Genomic DNA, 19135 nt, shown 5'->3' with positions numbered 1-19135 from the left:
TGACCCTATACCCCATTTCTCTCATTCTTCTCCCTGCAATCCCATTTTGAGGAAGGACTCAAATCAGTCACCCATCATTTTTTCAGACTTCTCCACTATGGTCACAAAGAGGGTGTCTTCTTTTCTTTATCTCACTTCTTTGTTTTCTTCTATATGCTATGCTCTGCTCCCCCCCCCCCCATTACATTGAAAATCTCTGGAGGTCAGGAACTATCTTTCTTTTGGGCATGCATTTATGTTCTAGGAACTTAGCATGACCAAGCAAAAGTTTAATAAACATTTATTTACTTGACTGTATCATAGTCATCACTCTCTAAAATAATACTCAAGATGAGCACATCTGAAAGGACACTTGCCAAAATGAGGACTAGCAGCCATGGTCCAAGTTAATAGATAAATCAATCTAGGATTTAGGATGGGGAAAAGGACTTATGTTTAGGAATCCTTTTGTCATTTTCAAAAGGAACTTGCTGCCATTGTGGAGATATTTTTGGCAAACTCCTCTGTCTGTGTTTTATGTGGGTGATACTGTTCAGAGAATGTGGAAATACCATTAATCGACAAGGCTGAGTATGATGGGCTTTTTGCCCAACAGATGCCATCTATTATTATTGTTGTTGTAATATTTATTACTCCTATCAATCTGTTGTTAATGCATCATAAAATATTGATATTAGCCAAGTACATTATAATTATCAACTCATGAAATGAGTAGTTTTTTGTTTATCTCACAGGTATCCAAAAGCATCTCTGGTGTAAAAACAATTAACATTACATAAGATGCCTAGGACAAACAATATTTTGTGCATATTAGGTGTTTAATAAATGGTGACTGGGTGAGCGATTGAATGATATTTATCAGAGCAAATGGGTATCTATCTCAATAGCTTAAATGGCATTACTATGGAATTGCTGCTAAGTCATGCTCCTCTTTAGAATAGCTAAGTGCCCAGAAACCGTTTTTTTTTTTTTTTTTTGCTAGGAATAGAAGGAAGGGAGGGGATAGTTCGATCTTAAGAAAACATTTACACAGTGGATAGAGCACTAGGTCTGCAATCAGGAAGATTCATCCTTGTGAGGTTAAATCTGGATCTCAAACACTTGTGTCTGATCCTGGCAAGTCACCTAATCCTGTTAACCCTAGTTCTTCATTTGTAAAAGGAACTGAAGAAGGAAATGGCAAACCTCTTCAGTATCTCTGCCAAGAAAATCCTAAATGAAGCCATTGAAAAGTCAGACATGACAGAAAAATGACTAAAAATAAATAAACAAACAGATAGATGAATGAATGAATAAGAGAATATAAGTGGTCTGGAATTGTGGTTTTATGCAAGTGGAATTCTCATTTTTGTAGTACATAAAATATTCTAAAATATAGAATCAAAGAATCATGGACTTAAAAGGAAGCTTAGAGGCCATCTAGTTCATCTTTTTCATTTTTTTGAATGAGGAAAACAATAAATAACTTGCAAAAGGTGAATAATTAGCATAAGATTCAGGGTTCACATTCAGATCTTCTCACTCTAAATCTGGCTTTCTTTTCCATAGTACCATGCATACTTCCCAACACGGAATGAAAACCAAAATGTTGGCCATAAGTAAGACCATCAAACATAAAATATCCATGTTGGAGAGGTTTCCAAGACACTTTGGATATGTTATTTCATTGACTCTTCCCTTCAATTTTATGAGAAAATGCTGCTATTTCCCTCACTTTACAGATAAGGAAACCAAGATTAAGTTAAAAGGTTAAGAGGGTTGTGAAAGGTAACAGAAATGATATGTGAACACAGAGAAATTTGAACCTATATCTGCATGACTCGGATTATGATATTCTAGTCTCTATATCACATTAGAACAGAATACTAAAACCAAAAACACAATGATATTACAGCTAGAAGAGATTTTAGAATACAGAATCTTCAAAAGACTTTAAGGATGTTTAATTATTTTAAGGTCAAAAGAGTCTGGTTTTATCATCAGATGCCAGAGAAATTAGGAAACCTAATTTTTCTAGACCTATCTCAGTTATTTATCAGCTATATGATCTTGGGTAAATCCCATAACTTCTCTGCACTTCAGTTTCTTCTTCCATGAAAAAATTAACAGTAATAATGATTTTTTACCTGCTTAATAGGTAATGTGAAAATCAAACAAATCCAATGGGTGACACTACTTGGAAAAGGAAGTAAAATGCTAAATACTTGGGATCTGGAAAGGATATGTGCCAGTCTCCCCTTGCCTGTTAACGCCTTCTGGGTAGTGGGATGACCACTGTAATATAAAGAGTACATACCTATACCTGTGCACATTTACATATACACACCCAGCAGCTTTATTCAGAGCTTAAAAGAAGCAAACTCTATAGGGTTTCCATTTCATTCCTTATAACACTGGACCCTCTTTCAGATGGAAACATTAGAAAGAGTAAATGAGTGATCCAAGTTAGGTGATCTGGCCCAATGAAGACGGAAAGAGAATGTTCACTCCATGTTTCAACTATTATCCTCCTCATTACTTTGTCCTTCCCACTTATCCCCAATGTACTCATGCCTCTGTTAACATCCTGATAAGGGCAAATCCCTGTCTCTTTAATATGTCTAAAAGACCATTTCTAAAAAATCTCCCATTTTCAGAAAAAAAGCAACATTATTTTCTCTGACAAGTCACCCAGCACATTACTTTCTATCTTAGTTGCTTTTTATATTCCCTCTTAAATAAACAAATGTGGGTTTCTATGGTACTCTGTGGAATTCACTCTTTGTTTCATTGAAACTGCAACATAATTATATTGGAAATGTGAAAAACAGTTCAGCAGGAAATCAAATGCTTGCTCAGTATGGGTATTTTTATTTCCATAGTCACCCTGATAAGTGCGAGTGAAGAGATTTGGATACTGTGCCTAACATAAAACCTAATGATGGGGCTTATTTAAGCAAAAAAAAAAAAAAAAAAAAAAACTTAAATAGAATTTTCTTCCCCAATACAGATCTTTAGAGACCCCAGAGTTCCTTTTCTCAAAAGAAGATTGTGGAGACAAGACGGCCGTCTTGATGCTGCCTAACCTGCTTGATAAGGTAAGGGAAGAATCCAATTCCATCTCTTTCCCTTTTAGTCCATGTTTAATTCCCAGACCCCCCACCCCAGCCTGTAATTAAACTCATGTTTCCTGATTACAATACGCTAGCTGGTGAGGCGCACACTTGAACACCATCCCAATGGTCTTCCTCCAGCAGACTGATTTACCTCAGTGGGTGACTGGTACATGCAATTCACAATTGTATTCACTCATTAAATTTTCTTAATCTTATTCCTAGGAATGTGGAGGAGGGAGGGGACAAAATTTCTGTTTCCAATAGGAGGAAGGTTCACACAGGCTTCAACTGTACAATTCATTTCCCCAACAGTTGTCACAGAATTATAGACAAAGTTAGAAGGGTCCTCAAGTGATTTCTTAACCCAATCCTTAGCTAAATCATGATTTAAATGAATTTCACATCATATTTGAGTGATCAGCCCTGCTTGAATAACTCCAGTGATGATTAATATACTAAGGCAACTCATTACAATTTTGTACAGTCATAATTGTTTGGATTCCCCCCTCAATCTTTATATTGTTGAAATGTGCCCTCCTATTATTAGTCAATCAGGTCAATCCACCCTCTAAAGCCAATTTAAATAAGTTAATTCCCTCTTTACCAGGACAAATCTTCAAATTTTTGTAAATAGGTTTCATGTTCCTTCTTGTGAATTCTATTATCCATTTTCATCACCTTTAGTTTTCTCAGGGAAACTTTATAAGCCATTACAATCCTTGAAACTCATTTGGGCAGTTATACTTATTTTTTTTACAGTATCATATCTAAAATTGGGCATGGTAGTCCATGTGGGGTCTGATCAAAGTAAAACATAGCAAAACCAGTATATATTCAAAAAATTCCTTGACCTGGGAAATTTATCATTTATAAACAGTCAAAGACATATCATTAGTTAATAAAAAGATTGTCACTTTTTTCAAAGTTCAAAAATTTTTATAATGTCTATTTGTTATGTGGTAGATATTAATAAATCAGTAGAGGAACAAATGAGAAACAAAATCTGCTTTGGAGTTAGGAAAACCTGCGTTGAAATCCTGACTTGAAGCAAGAAAGTTCTGATAATTGTGTAATGTGGGGAAAGTCAGTTAGAATTAATAGTCTGCAATTAATAATCTGCAAATACATATATATATATATATGATATGATTATAGGCATATTTGTGATTACATATTTATGTATATATATATATATATGTGTGTGTGTGTGCATACATGTGTGTGTGTTTAAGTGGGTCACCTTTCCTTCTATCATCTTAATTTCCTTATCTGTAAAATGGATATATTAACATTTGCGATACCTGCTACAGCTGTCTCTTGTGTAAAGATGAAGCTCCAAAGCCTCAGTTTGTGATTAGAGTAGGAAACTAATTCCAATACATTTGAAGATGACTTTTCTGGTGGTTTTAGATACTCTAAACAGATCTTGGGCAAGGAGGTAGTGGGTTGGCGAAGCTAAAAGTGTTATTCTAGTTCAGAAGTTGAATAACTTTTTGATGTCTTCTAAAAATTCATCTTTTTCTTCCCTTATTTCACTTCTGGATAGTAGAGAGAGTTGGTAATGAGCAATGAGCAATTATAGGTCATATGATTTGCACTAGGAAAGAAAGACCAAACTCCTAATTTAACAGATGAAATAATATAGGTTTAAGATAGCTAAAATCACTGTTCCAAGGTCTTATAGATAAGCAACAGAGTCAGAATTCACAGTTAAGTCTCCCTATACCAGTTCCAGTATTTTAGCATTCCAGTTCTTTTCATTAGACCATGCAGCTTTAAGAACAGAATTCCAGATTAGAAGAATCGGGAGGGGATTCAGGGGATAGGACTGAATTCAAGAAAAGGAAATGGACAATCAAAAGGAAGGTGGTAAATAGCCAAGTTGAGATTTAGACTTTGATGCTCTAACTCTCAGTTTAGGTTTTTAGTTACTTCATCAAAAACCCTGGGTCACTAAAAATACATGTACATGCATATGTGTGTATCATGTATCTATGTTTATTTAATCTATGTGTGTGCATAGATACATATATATATATGCATTATAGGACAGGAAATTCTAAATGGGCAGTTTATATTTATATATAAATGTATATATGCATATATCTGTATTTCTGTCCATACATGTATATCCATACATACAGCTATATGGGTGTGTACATACACACACACACATATGTGTGTATATGACAGCAGAAGATTCTAGATGTACAAGAAAGGCCAGGAAATATGACAGTCACTAATGGTAGCTCCTAGAAACATCCCTATAATATTTGAGACTCTGAGGTCAAGCAAATGTTATGCGGGACTGAAACTCACCAAATTTAAAAATTCAGTAGAAGGAAAAATAACAACCTTCACCAGCACAAGTAAGAATGTGTTGGAAATGCCCAAGGGTTGCACGGGGAGAAAACAGAGGAAGGCAAGTGGGGTGGGGGAGGTTAAGTACAAGTGGCATTTTTTTTTCATTTTCTACAGTTGTGTTTGGGGTTAGGGATTTCACTAGTAAGGAAAAGTGATGCTGTTTAAGTTTTTTTTTTTTCTCTCTGCCTCTTTATAAGAGGCTTCTGCTTGCTCAATACACATCAGATTCAGTGATAAACTGGCTTGTTGGGTAATGAGGTGTGTGCTGGCATTATTCAGGGTCTGTCTCTAGGAATGTGTAGGGAATAGAGGTTCCTCAATCAGAAGAAGCCTGTCCCCTTGGGGAAAGAGAGAGGGGACTTCAGGCTTCTCTCTGAAGGCACCTTTCTAATAGCCTATGACTCCCCAGGTTGTTTAACATTCTGTGGGGATACTTCCCTGAGAGTACAGTCACTGCCCCACAATTTCCTAACAAGAAGAGCATGCTAGTCCCTGCCCCAGAAGTGCAATGTTCAATCACTCAGGAAAGAATCATTTTAAAACCCAAGTGTGTCTGTCTGCCTGAGAGTTTTACTGAAAAGGAGAGTGAACCTTATTAAACTAAGGTTTCCTTCTGTTACTCAACCCAATTCAAATATTGACATGAAAAGTCAGCCATCAATTCCTAATTCAACCAATCTACAGACTTTTATTAAGGGAAGGAAATAAGGATTTATCAAGTACCTACTTTGTGGTAAGCATTTAAAAATATCTCATTTGATTCTTACAACCATTGTGGGAGGTAGGCATTTAGTTTATGTTTGATGAAACTGGAGCAGATAGAAGTTAATTACCAAGGGTCCCATAGCTTAGTTATCAAGGTCACATTTGAACTCAGTTCTTCTCAATTGCAGGCAAAGTGTCCTATCCACTTCACCAGCAAGCTGTGGATGTTTTTGAGTATGTATTCCTCTAATCTTAGGTAGAAATAAACATAAAGTTAAGTATAATGGGATTTAAAGCAACATGTTCCTCATCTTCCCCACTAAGAAATGCAATATCAGAAATGAGCTTCTTGCCTGTCAGCTTGTGTTTCCAGAAGCAAAGTATAATTCACAGTTGTTCTTTTAAAGGTTTCTTATCTTCACTGTATCAAATAACCCCAGAAACTTGGAGTTCGAAGAGATCTTTCAGGGCATTTAAATGAGGATATACTTTTTCCTTTTATAACAACTCCAACAAGCACATGTGAAGTCTCTTCTTAAAGATCTCCAGGGAAATCAAGTACCCCCTTGGGCAGGTTATTCCATTTTTGAATAGCTTTCATTATTTAGAGCTTTTTTCCTGCATCAGTGCTAATTCTGTCTTTCTCATCTTCCTGTCTTATAAATCATTATTAGACCATATGAGTTCTATAGATGGACAAGGGTTTGAGATATCTTGCTTGGCTCCAGAGGGTATAACTAGAAATCTAGGTGGAATTTACAGAAAGGCACATTTCAACTCAATCTGGAACAAAGCTTGCCAACAATGGATACCTAAAGAGACAGTTGCTCGTATAACACTGGAATGGTCATCAATGAATAAAGGCTCAGATTTGAAGTTAAGAAAAACTCGATTTGTATCCTGCCTCAGATACCCATCAGCTCTTTGACCTTGGGTTTCTTTTCCTCAACTCTAAAATGAGGAGCTTGATGACTTCTAAGGTCTCTTCCCCCTCTAAATCTATGATACTATGATCCTATAAGTCACTCTCTTCAGGCAAGCTCTGAATGATGACAATGCACCTGATAAGGATGGGCTTTCAGATTCAATAAGGATTGAATAGGATGACTCTGAATTCTCATTAAGCTCTGGGATTCTAGGGTTTATACAATTACTGAACGTTATGCCACCAGTACAGTGTAAAAGGCATAGGATGCTCTTGACAATAACAACAACAACTAATAAGTGGTTGGAAGAACTTTTCTGTAACAAATGCTTTCTGATTAATCTCACCCTAAAAGTATCTACAAGGTAATCAGCTCCCTTGAAAGATCACGGCCCAGTTTATATGGTGCGTTGCATCCTAAGCATGAATTATTAGCTCATTCAAGTGCTATCTTTCTTTTCACATAGCCTGGTTTGGATGAAAACAGTAATTCTGTCATCTAGGCTCGATGCCAAGAGCAAAGATTCCTTGAGGGCTATCAAATTGGCATTTGCCTACTAGATTTAGCAGTAATTAACAAGAAAGCATTATTTGCAATAATGTGTTCAACGCACAGTAGTAGCCCATAGTAATGCATTATCTCTAACACAGGGGAGTTTAATTTAATGGTCAATTATGTGCCTCCTGTTTAGAAACTAATTCTGGTGACCAGTCATAGTTTGCTCTCTGTTAATGGCACTTACCACTATTCCAGTCCCTCAGCCTCAAAATCTTGTAGTTTATTAGACTCTTCCATTTCTTTAACCATCTAACCAAGTAAACACCTAATAGTAAGGACTGTGGTTTCATAATGTCTCTCTTATCTGCTTCTCGCTATCTCTTCTCACTGCTATCATCTAAAGAAGCATGCCTTGCCCCTAGTCTTTCCCTCTTTTAATTCATTCTCTCTTTCATAGTCAATAGAATCAACTAACTTTACTCATCTCCATCTCACTGCATCCACAAAAATAACTCAGGTTCCATCTCCTAAATAAGGACTTTCCTGACATTGCTACTCAATTTGTTATTATTATATTCCCTTTCAAAATTACTTTGTATTATCTTATAGATGCTTTGAATTTACCTTCTTGTCTGCATGAAAAAACCTTTCATGTAACCTGGAATCTCCATGAGAGCAGGAACTGATTTATGTTGGATTTATGTGAGATATTTAACAAGTATTTGGAGAATGTTTGACTTTCATAGTCTTATAGAAATCAAAATGATTCTAATGAAAAACTAGTTCTATGGTCCTATTTTATTGATGACAAAACTGAAGCCAGAGGAGATAAGTAAGGGACTTGCCCGAGGTAAGAGAGAACTGGCATAAGTTCCTGTGCTCCTGCTCCCTGCTCCTAGCACAATGTTCTTCCTGTTTCATTACCACGTCTCTCAGGGATTAATCTTTCTAGAAGAAGAAGATGACTCTGGCCATCCCCCTCTCTTATCTATAAAACATCACTGTTCCTCAAATCTAAAAAAGCAAAAGCAAAATTCTTTAGCTTGAAATTCAAAGCACTCCACATTCAGGCTCCAACCTGTCTTGCTAGCCTTGTCTCTCACCATATCCATATAGTGGAACCCTCCACTGAAGCTAAAGTCCTCTTTATATATCATGATTTAAGGACTTAGTACTAATGTATTAAGAATTCTAATATACTACAAGAGTACTTCATGGGGAGATCTTGCTTCTGTCATTAGTTAGTAATGGAACCTGGAACCAATTCTCTTCCCTCTTATTTAGACCTTAGTTTCTTTGTCTTTTAAAGAGAAGGTTGTTAGAAATGATGTATAAATTATGTTCCAGCAGTATCATTCTGGAAATCTCTGAATCTTATTTGTGTTTACTTTTCCTCAGACTGTTTTCCTGTCCCACAAGGTCTTTCATTAATTAAATTGATTTCAGTTTAACAAGTATTTATTGGGTCCCTGACATGTGTCAGGTATTGTGTCAGATGGTAAATACATAAAAACAAAAATAAATATAAATACATAAAATATACATATATGTGTATGTCTGTATGTCTGTGTACATATATATACATACATATATATATACATATATATATATATATATATATATATATATAGAGAGAGAGAGAGAGAGAGAGAGAGAGAGAGAGAGCATTGTTTTTCTGGGAACATATTATCTACAGCAGGTAAATTGATAAGTCAACATAACCTAATATGAAGAAGAGATCATTAATAGAGGCAAAAAAGACAGACCACAATAGCAAGTGGCACCTGAATTAAGTTTGGATAGAGGATACAAAGTATGAAGCAGAAGTGAGAGAATATTTTAGACATGGGGATGTCCAACAAAAACAAAAATAAAACTTCCACATAAAGACCTGAAGGAAGCAAGTAGAAGGTTAAGCCTTAAGATTAAACAAGAAGGCCAGTCTGATTGGAATGGGACACACCAAAGAGAAGAGAGAATAATAACACCTAGAATCTATAAGTAATATTTATTATGGAAAGGTAGAGAGCTATCTTTTATCTTTCCAAACCTCTTAATTCTATTACCTTCCTCCTGTTAATTGTATCTTTTTCTTTCTATTCCTTTTTTCTTTTTTTACACATACCTTGATTTCTATATATTTGTTTGCATGTTATCACCTCCATGAGGGCAGGAACTGTCTCTGACCTCTTTTTTCAATGTCTAGCGCTTAGTACAGTGTCTGGAATATAGTAAATGCTTAGTGTTTAGATATTCTAGGGGCTTAAATATCAAGGGGAAGCACCTGCTTCTTATCTTAAAGGCAACAGACAGTCATTATGAAAAAAAAAAGTTTAAGAGAAGGATAGACACCCCAAGTTTCTGAATACAGTTGAAATCCAACATTTCACCTTGTTGCTTCAACTAGGGAAAAAATCTCTTTCCTTGAAAGTGCTGAATTCTTAATTGTTCACGACATTTATTTGAACTTTATTACATATTACATCAACTGTATTTTGTGCATTTATAATTATCTCCCCACCTCCATATTGTAAATTTTATAGGACCGAAATTATACAATTCTCCCCTCATTGCCTACCACAGTACCTGCCACATAAAAAGTCCTTAATAAATGTTTTTTTAATTAATTGCTTATTTTACAAATTCACTTTTTAAAATGAACATGGCAGTAAGGTGCCTGGATAATATTTCCCACTCCTATTATCCTCACATCTAAGAGAAGATGTTTATAGGTAATGAAATTATAACATTAAAATCCTGGTCATTTTATTCATATTAAATCAATGGTAATTAAAATAGAGCAAATGGCTAACAGTAGGAGTAATAAAAGGTGTGCATTGGGGGCTTAGGAAAAGTGGGTTACCTCCTTAGCAGCTCCATTAGGGATGTAACAACTTTAGAAGCCTAATCTACTGTTAACACATGTGCATCTAACTCCCAGTTGCAGTAATGAGATTTACACATTTACGGTGATGGCAGACTAGATCTATTACTGCTTAAGTACTTGGGGAATGCCTACAGTACAACCATCTTAGCCTCTGTTAAGTGAATTTGACACAAGAGGATGAAGAACAGCTTCTCCATTCTCATTATGAGATAATGGATGAACTTTCCTAACATCTATTTTTTTTAGTTTAATTTCATTTGTCTAAACCTTTTGTTTGACGAGATGCCACTCTTGAAACAATTTTAACTCATTCTTCAGAGAATATACTCTGTATTCTCTTTATTTCCCTGCCTTTGTAGGATACTCTGTTGTTTAGTGGAGTTTTAAATAGTCACTCAATCCAAATATGGTGTAGTTACCTAAAATTATTTCCCTAGACCTTCTCTGTGATTTTGGAAAATAAATGTTATAAAATTACATCAATAATCAAAACAAGTCAAACCTATTTGTAAGTCATTTTTAAATGCACATTAGGCTTTCTCTTGCCTTTGGTTACTCTTTTGTTGAATTTGCTCTTTCCTTTAAGGCATAGATCATGCATGGCTAATTTTGCATTTGCATCCTATCTACAAATTTGTGCTGAGACTTGTTTGCCCTTTTCCAGTCAGGAATTAATGTGTGTGTCAACTATCACCTTTCTCTACTTTAGGAAGCTTGATTCACTGCTTCAGCATCATTCTCTGACTGATGGATGAATTTTCTGTTTCTAAAGACATATAGGATATACCCTAGAATGGTGCTGTAGGAGGAGGGAGGAGGTGCAAAGGTAAAAGAAAGACTTCTTATGCTTCCTTCATTCTAATTCTCCAGACACTGTAGTTAAAGGATTTTAATTATGAAGCTTTGAGTGACCCCCACCCATGAAAAACCATTTGCTTTATAAGTTATTACACAAAACACAAACAAGGGAATTGGCACCAATTACCAACAGATATATTTGAAAGGGAGCACCCCTCATTAAATCATTCCTTGGATAATTTAGTGAATCTATGATTTCATTCATATGGATCTTCTCTTCATAGAGACAGCATGTAACTCTTCCTTTCCTTCTCCCCTGAGAAATCTCATCTAGGGACTGACTTCCTTTGATCAATATAAGAAATGAGGCAAAAATTGAATAAAAAGAATGGACAAATCCAGACACTTACTAATTTCAGTAGCTATGATCGTTATGTTGTGCCACATACTCGTCTCTCGGTCGAGGGGTGTTGCCAATGTTATCTTCCCATCTTCTGCATTAATGTTGAACTGTCTCTCAAGGTCAGTGTGCCGATCAATGGAAAACCTACAAAATGGACATCTTTGTAATCTACTTAAATATGTTTATATGAATTGTACATACTGTAGCAGTCTTTAAGTAATCCTCTGAGAACCATAGTTATGAAGCCAAATGAATTGAGAGGCTCAGTGGCCTAATCATTTATAAGATGAAATGACTGACTGAGACTTAAGAAACTTAATAATTATTGTCCAAGGAGTAATTAGCTGTATACTCAACATGAAGGTCATAAAGTGCCATCAGGTTCAGTAGGTAGCATCTTTAAAAACGGATGCTGATGAAGAGTTAATTAGACAATCCATCATGTTTATTGGACAGCTTATATAGTATTTCTTAGTGACTGCTAATGATTGTAGCACAGTACATGCAACCCCAAAGTGGGATGGGCTCATGATTATTGATAGCAGTACTGGAAAATGGTGCCTTGCCAAAGGACTTCAATTTGTCAGAGAATGCCTTCCACTCCCATCCCCCAGAATTTATTATGTGTTTCTATCTGGGCCCTTGGGGGGGGAAACATGTATGATAAATGCATCCCCATTCACCAGTAAAAGATTTTAGGAAGTAAGAATTGATACCATTCAGTTCTTAAAACAGTAACAAACTCAATCTAGCAACCTGATGGGGCCCATATTTTCAGTCTACATATGCTTAGACAGATTAAGAAGAGATCCACTTTTAGGACTAATTTTTTTTTTGATTGCAAGTTAAATATACCTATGAGAGAGCATTCAAAGAATTATGGAATCTGAGAAACTAATAATTTAGTTAGATGTTTAGTGGAACAAAGTAGCCACTTCTGCAAAGCATTCTATTTGAAGATCTTTAGAGTTGGGTAGTTCACTACCTCCTAAGTCAGTTTATCACATATTTAGCCAACTGTAACTCTTACAAGATTTTGCTTTAAGCATTCTAACATTTACTTCACCAATATTTTCTGATTTTTATACTGTGGAACCAAAAGTAGTTAGTCTAATTGTTCTTCTACAGAATAATCATTTAAATATTTTATAGCAGTTATCTTGACTTCCCCTAAGGTTAAATATCACCCACTTGATTCTAATATGTCTTAGTTCAAAACCATTATCACCACGGTCATTGCACACATCTGAGCACCTCTCAACTTCTCAAAGTACCAGCTAGAATTGAAGATAAAATCTGATACTACTTTCTATTTGAGAATCCTCAATGTCTCTTTCTAGATAAAATAGAAACACCTCAACTTGAGATTCAAAGTCTTTCCTAGTCTGATTCCAGACTATCTTTCTAGATTTATCTGACATCATTTTCCTTCACACACCTGATGTCAGAACCAAACTAGGTTACTTACCATTCCCTAAAATCAGCAATTCTTTCCCAACCTCTCTCTTTTCTAAACAAACTGTTGAGTACACTCCCTCCACATCCCCATTTAAAAGAACCCTTAGCTCTTTTCAATACTTAACTCATATGACAACTTTCATTGAATATGTTTTACTCCCCCGATCTCCCAGATGTGTTTTCTTTCTTGCTCATATTATCAAACTATATGGATTTATGTTGTATGTCTTGGAATACATTTATTTGTATAATTTGTAATATATATTTTAAAAGTTGCTTCCCAAAAATAACATTCAAGTCACTTAAGGACAGGAGCTTTTGAATAACTTGCTATCTAATGAATCTAACATATATACCTTATACATAGTAGGTACTTAATAAATCTAGGTTGAATGGATAAATATATCTTTGTGAGGATTAAATAAGGTAATACTTGTAAAGAGCTATCATCTAGCCTGCCACATAGTAGGCACTTAATCCATACTTGTTTCCTTCTCTTCTCCCTTTCCTTCCTGTTTCCTTCCTTCTCTCCCTTCCATCTTTTCTTCCTTTCTTTCTTCATCTTTTCCTCCCTCTATCCCCTTTTCTTCCTTCCTTCCTTCTTTCCTTCCTTCTTTGTTTATCCTTCTGTCCTTCCTATTTTCTTTTCTTTCCATCCTCCCTTTATTCTTTCTTTCCTTCTTCATTTATTTTAATTTAAACTAAGATGGTTTAATTTTTTGACCACCATATTGCACCATTGTCTGTTAATAGGTACACAATTTTCAGGCAATTACCTATTAATGTACTTCTTCATATGAAAATGTAAATGAGAAATTAAACTTTCCAATTTGTTAACAGTTAAGCTGTCAACAACATTCAGACAGCTCAGACTCTGATTTGCAACAACACTTGTAGAAGTTTACACAATCCCATGGAGAAGTTTTATAGAAATCTATAAAAGGTTCTTTTCTTCGCTACTCAAGTTCATAAAGAGATACATTCATAGTGTACTCAGCAATTCCTAAGCATGTTGGGATGAATTATGAATAATTTCAGCTTAAATTACTTATCTTCCAGAGAAGGGAAAAAGAGAAGCTTTTCTCAAAAGAATGGCAACTTGTTAAGACAGACACAGTTCCTGGGGAAGACTAGGCAACAGATCTGTGTATTTTCCTGACAAAGTACACATTAGCATGGCACTGAGGGTGACTACTGCAGAGCAAAGATAGGTGTGAAGAATCATCTATTCTGTTCCAACTCATGCATCATTAATACAACTGCCAACTTTGGATTCTGATTTTTTTGTTCCATGGACACCTAATGATGGGGTTAAAACTGTAGTGCATTAATTCTACATCTACAATATTATATTAAGAAATATTATCTGGGGCAGCTAGGTGGTGCAGTGGATAGAGCACTGGCCTTGGAGTCAGGTGTACCTGAGTTCAAATCCGGCCTCGGACACTTAATAATTACCTAGCCATGTGGCCTTGGGCAAACCACTTAACCCCATTGCCTTGAAAAATTAAAAAAAATATTATCCACTAGTTTCCTCTAAACCTATCTTTGTATCTGTCATCTATCTCTTTTTACCCGTCATTTATCTATCGATTTATTTATCAACAACCTTCTTTGCCTATCATCTATCTTTTTTCAACTGTTATCTATCTATCCATTTGTATATTGATCTGTAAGCTAGGATCTTTGTACCTATTATCTATCTTTTTACCTTCATATGTTTATCAATCCCTTTATCTATCAACTACCTATTTGTCTATTATTCTCCTATTTTACCTGTCCTCTATCTCTAATAGATCTAGAAAATATTATTGTTTGAATATTTGTTTTGCAGTCAGTCAGTGCCTATCTAGAATGTCTGAATTTAAAGACATAATGTCAACAACATATTAAAACAGAGAAGCAGTAACACCTCACATTTACACTCATTTTATGATTTGGAGAATCAGTGTAGTGAATGAAAACAGCTTCAAGAGATAAGAACACCTGGGTTTAGTTCAATCTCTGAGATATACTGAGTGTGTGATCTGGGAGAAGTCACTTGCCCTCAGAGCCCCCAGGCAATTCTCTGATTCTCTAAGTTGCAGGGAAGGTGTCATTTTCTTTGGCAAAAGGAGTTTTCTCATCAGAGATTTCTCTTTATCACAGGTCCAGCCCATCCTATTAAAGTCTCCAAAACATTTTCCTGTGAGAATGAGGATAATATAGATGCTCATTATCATAGTTCACATTCCTTCAGAGTGTTAAGGTTTACAAAGTGTTTTCCTTATGAAGACTCCATGAGTGAAGTATTTTATAGATTGAAAAAACTGGAGGTCCAGAGAGGTTGATATCAACATAGTAGTCACAAAAAAGAGGACTACATCTTTTCCTTATGTCTAATTTTTTCCATTTCTCCACACTGCCTCTTATATAATAATGATATTGTTATTAATTACAATAAACAATTATGATACAATAATTACATTATTGTTTAAATATATCTATTATTATTATAATTGTTATTATTATATGAACCAATGAAAGACCATTCATTCAGAGCATGTTCTATTTCCAACATTGTGCCAAGAATTGTGGATATCGATATAAAAAAGCAAACTAGTCCTTGTCTTCGAAGAGCTTTGATTCTAATTAACAGAAGTAACATATATAGGGAAAGGAAGGTCAAGGAGACATGTTTTATCTGAGAAGTCTCAAGGCTAGTGACAGAAAACCAAAGGTAATTTATTATCATGTACTTTCTAGGAATTACATAGTTGATTAGATAACATTGCCCAGAGTCAGAGTGGGATGGGGGGGGGGGTAGCAGAGATGATAAGTGGTGAAGGTAGGACATAGAGTAAGTCTTGAATTAGGAGAAGAAGAAAACAGCATGCTAGGGTCTGGGGGGCTGCATCTGGTCTGGCCAACTCTAAAGAGTGCTCACTGAGCCAGAGCTGGACTGCTGCATTGGAGCTTAAAGCAATGAGAGAATGAGACTAATAATAAATCACGTCAAGAAGTATTTATTGAGTACCTGATGTATGGCAGGTGTGGGGCAGCTAGGTGAAGCAGCAGATAGATTATAGGGACTAGAGTAAGTAAGATGCATCTCCCTGAGCTCAAATCTGGCTTCAAACACTTATTAGCTATATGCCCATCTGAATGGACAAGGGAATTAACCCTGTTTGCCTCAATTTCCTCATCTGTCAAATGGGATTGAGAAAAGAAAATGACAAGCTACTTCTGTATCTATGCCAAGAAAACATTAAATTGGGTCTCAAAGAGTTGGAACCAAAAAAACTCAACAATAACATCAAATATATCAAGAATTGTACAAATGGATACAAAGAAGGGAGGGGGGGATGACTTAAATTTGTAGTCTGGTTTATAGTTTGCAAAATGTATTATTTGATTATAACTTGTACTTGCACTATATGTGACCATGCTTAATCATGTTTACCATCAGAGTCCAAATCTTTAAAATATAATAAAACATATACTGTTTCCCCCACAGGATTTTTGTAAGGAAATCCTTTATAAGCCTAAAGTATAGCATGCTAAACTATAGTGTAATGAGCTATTATAATTATCATCATTATTTTTTGTAAGAATAATTTCCCTAGAAGGATTCCAATGCCTTATTATGTGGCGGAGGGTGCTCAGAGCTCTCACATACAAATCTAGTTACACACATGCTCCGTTAGGTGCTTTCAAATTGGAAAACTTACCAGGACATCCTTATCATGGATAAATTTGAAGGAGGACATTTTTATAAGGATTAGTATGGATGTCACTTTTCATTTAAGTTATCAGTATTATGGACTTATAGTTGGTTAATAATATATAATATTTTCCAGATAAAACCATGGGTTCTAAAATAGTTATAACTGATTTTTTTCTGGACCTCTTTTCCAATACTTTATCTTATTTTATTTAAATTATTTTCCCCAATTACATGTAAAAACAATTTGAACATTCATTTTAACACTTTGAGTTACAATTTCTCTCCCTTTATCCCTCCCTCCTCATTATCAGATTCTTACAAAACCTTGTGATATCGTTTTTATAGATGAAAAAATGATTATCTAGTTATGTGACCTCATCATCACCAATTCAATGAAATTTTAGCATTTCCTTGACAAAGAGGCAATTTAAATTTATAAACTAGTAGGAAGGAACACGACATATTGATTTTAATTGCCCCTCCATGGTTTTAAAAGAGGCAGGTATATTTTTCTCATTTTTCTAACACCACTTCATGACAGATTTTATGGGCTGAGTCATAAGAATTTATAAATTCAGCTATAAATATAGTCCTTTAGTAAGATCAGAGGTAAGAATGTCATAATATTATTAGATTATACAACAGAATGAACTTGAAGGAAAAAGTAGTCTAATTAAAATTCAGCTTAAAGTCTAACTCAACTGTTTGGAGAAACCTCTAACTACTTGCAGAAATTGCCCATAAGATTGTGGCTAATAACTATTGTGTTAATAACTGCAGAAGACAGCGCAGCATCCAGAACTGGAAAGCAAGTAGCAGTCAATATTTCATAGGAACATTCCATAGGAAATCTCCTTAAAGCAAGAGGTCTTGTGTAATATAGTGAAGAGACCCCTGAATTTGATAGCAGAGTTAGGCATAAATGGAGTTGCAATTTTGCCCCTTAATACCTGTATAACCTTGTCCTTTCTCTTGCAGAGACCTAGTTTCCAACCTATAACTGAGGGAGGATCATCAAACTGCCATAACTTTCTCAGGGTTATTTAAGAATCAGATCTTACAAGTTAGGTAAAGTGTTTGCAAATAAAAATTGCCATCTATTATTGTCATTTCAAACTTTGTGATTGCTATTATTGACCCTACCACTCCAACATTCAAGAAATACCAATGACTTCCAATTAACTATAGTACAAAAATACAAAACCTTGCTTTCTATTTAAAGTTTTCTTTAAACAGCATGACCCCTTCCTACCCTTTCAATCTTTTTGCATTTCATTCTCCTATATATAGTCTATGGTTCATTGATACTTGTTTACTTCATTTTCATCTCATACGACATGCCACACCGGACTCTGTCTTTTCACTGACATTTATAGAATGATATTCCTCCACATCTCTGCCTACTTGCTTTCCTAGTTTCCCTTAAGACTCAGCTCATATATCATCTTCTTTAAGGAGACTTTCCTGTGTTTATCCTCTCCCAAATCCGCTAGTGTTTTCTTTCTGAAATTGCATCATGAATTTATATTATAGGTATATAATGGCTTACTTGTCTTTAACCGCATTAAATTGGGAAGTCCTTGGGGCAAAGAATTAGTTTTCCCTTTCTTTGTATTCTACCACAATGTAGGTATGATTAGTAGTATTTATGCTTAATAAGTGATGACTGATGATATTTTTGATGGCGTGAAAAACCCATCTATACTTAAATCATCTTTAATTTGTAGTAATAATCAAATGCATATAATATTTAAGAGATATTTTTATCTGATTACCACAAAGCTGAGACACAGATACAATTATTTTCCCCATTTATGCAAATGAGGAACCTGAAGCTTAGAGAGGTTAATTGCTATGCTCAGGGTCACAGAGCTATAAGCATCTTCTGGATTCTAGGTCCAAAATGTTGTCAACATCTAAAGATCATTGCTTTAAAGAACTGCCTGAAACATTCAATAGATAAATGAGCTGACCATGTTCACTTGAACAGTGTGTTTCAGATGCATCTTGAACACAGATTTTCTTAACTCCTAGACTGACCCCACAATCTATTATACCATGCTGCCTCTGCAAATTATACATGGGGGAAAATGGGCTTCTTTGATTATGTTCAATATTAATACACTCAAAGCAACCCTTGCACTACTAGAAAATATGCACAAAAGTTGACAAGATTCTTTAAAAAACTGAATTGCTGGGCTTGTGGCATTCACTGAAATCCAATATCCACATTTGCATAATTTGTATTTTCCCATAATTTACACCATGTTTTTTTGCATGTAATACATGGTCTAT

At 35.2% G+C, this 19135-nt stretch overlaps 1 protein-coding gene across 1 annotated transcript in view; it reads right to left on the bottom strand.

Annotated features, from left to right (window-relative positions):
- Positions 1 to 19135, bottom strand: part of LOC141500222 (cadherin-8) — a 371408-nt gene that overhangs the window by 178857 nt on the left and 173416 nt on the right. The window contains exon 6 of the mRNA XM_074203218.1: positions 11684 to 11820. Within this exon, the coding sequence (XP_074059319.1) occupies positions 11684 to 11820 (137 nt within the window). The remainder of the gene's footprint in view (positions 1 to 11683; positions 11821 to 19135) is intronic.

This window comes from Macrotis lagotis, chromosome 1 (assembly GCF_037893015.1).
Source record: "Macrotis lagotis isolate mMagLag1 chromosome 1, bilby.v1.9.chrom.fasta, whole genome shotgun sequence".
NCBI lineage: Eukaryota > Metazoa > Chordata > Mammalia > Peramelemorphia > Peramelidae > Macrotis > Macrotis lagotis.
Note: the sequence above shows the minus strand (reverse complement) of the source record. Positions and strands in the feature narration are given on the sequence as shown.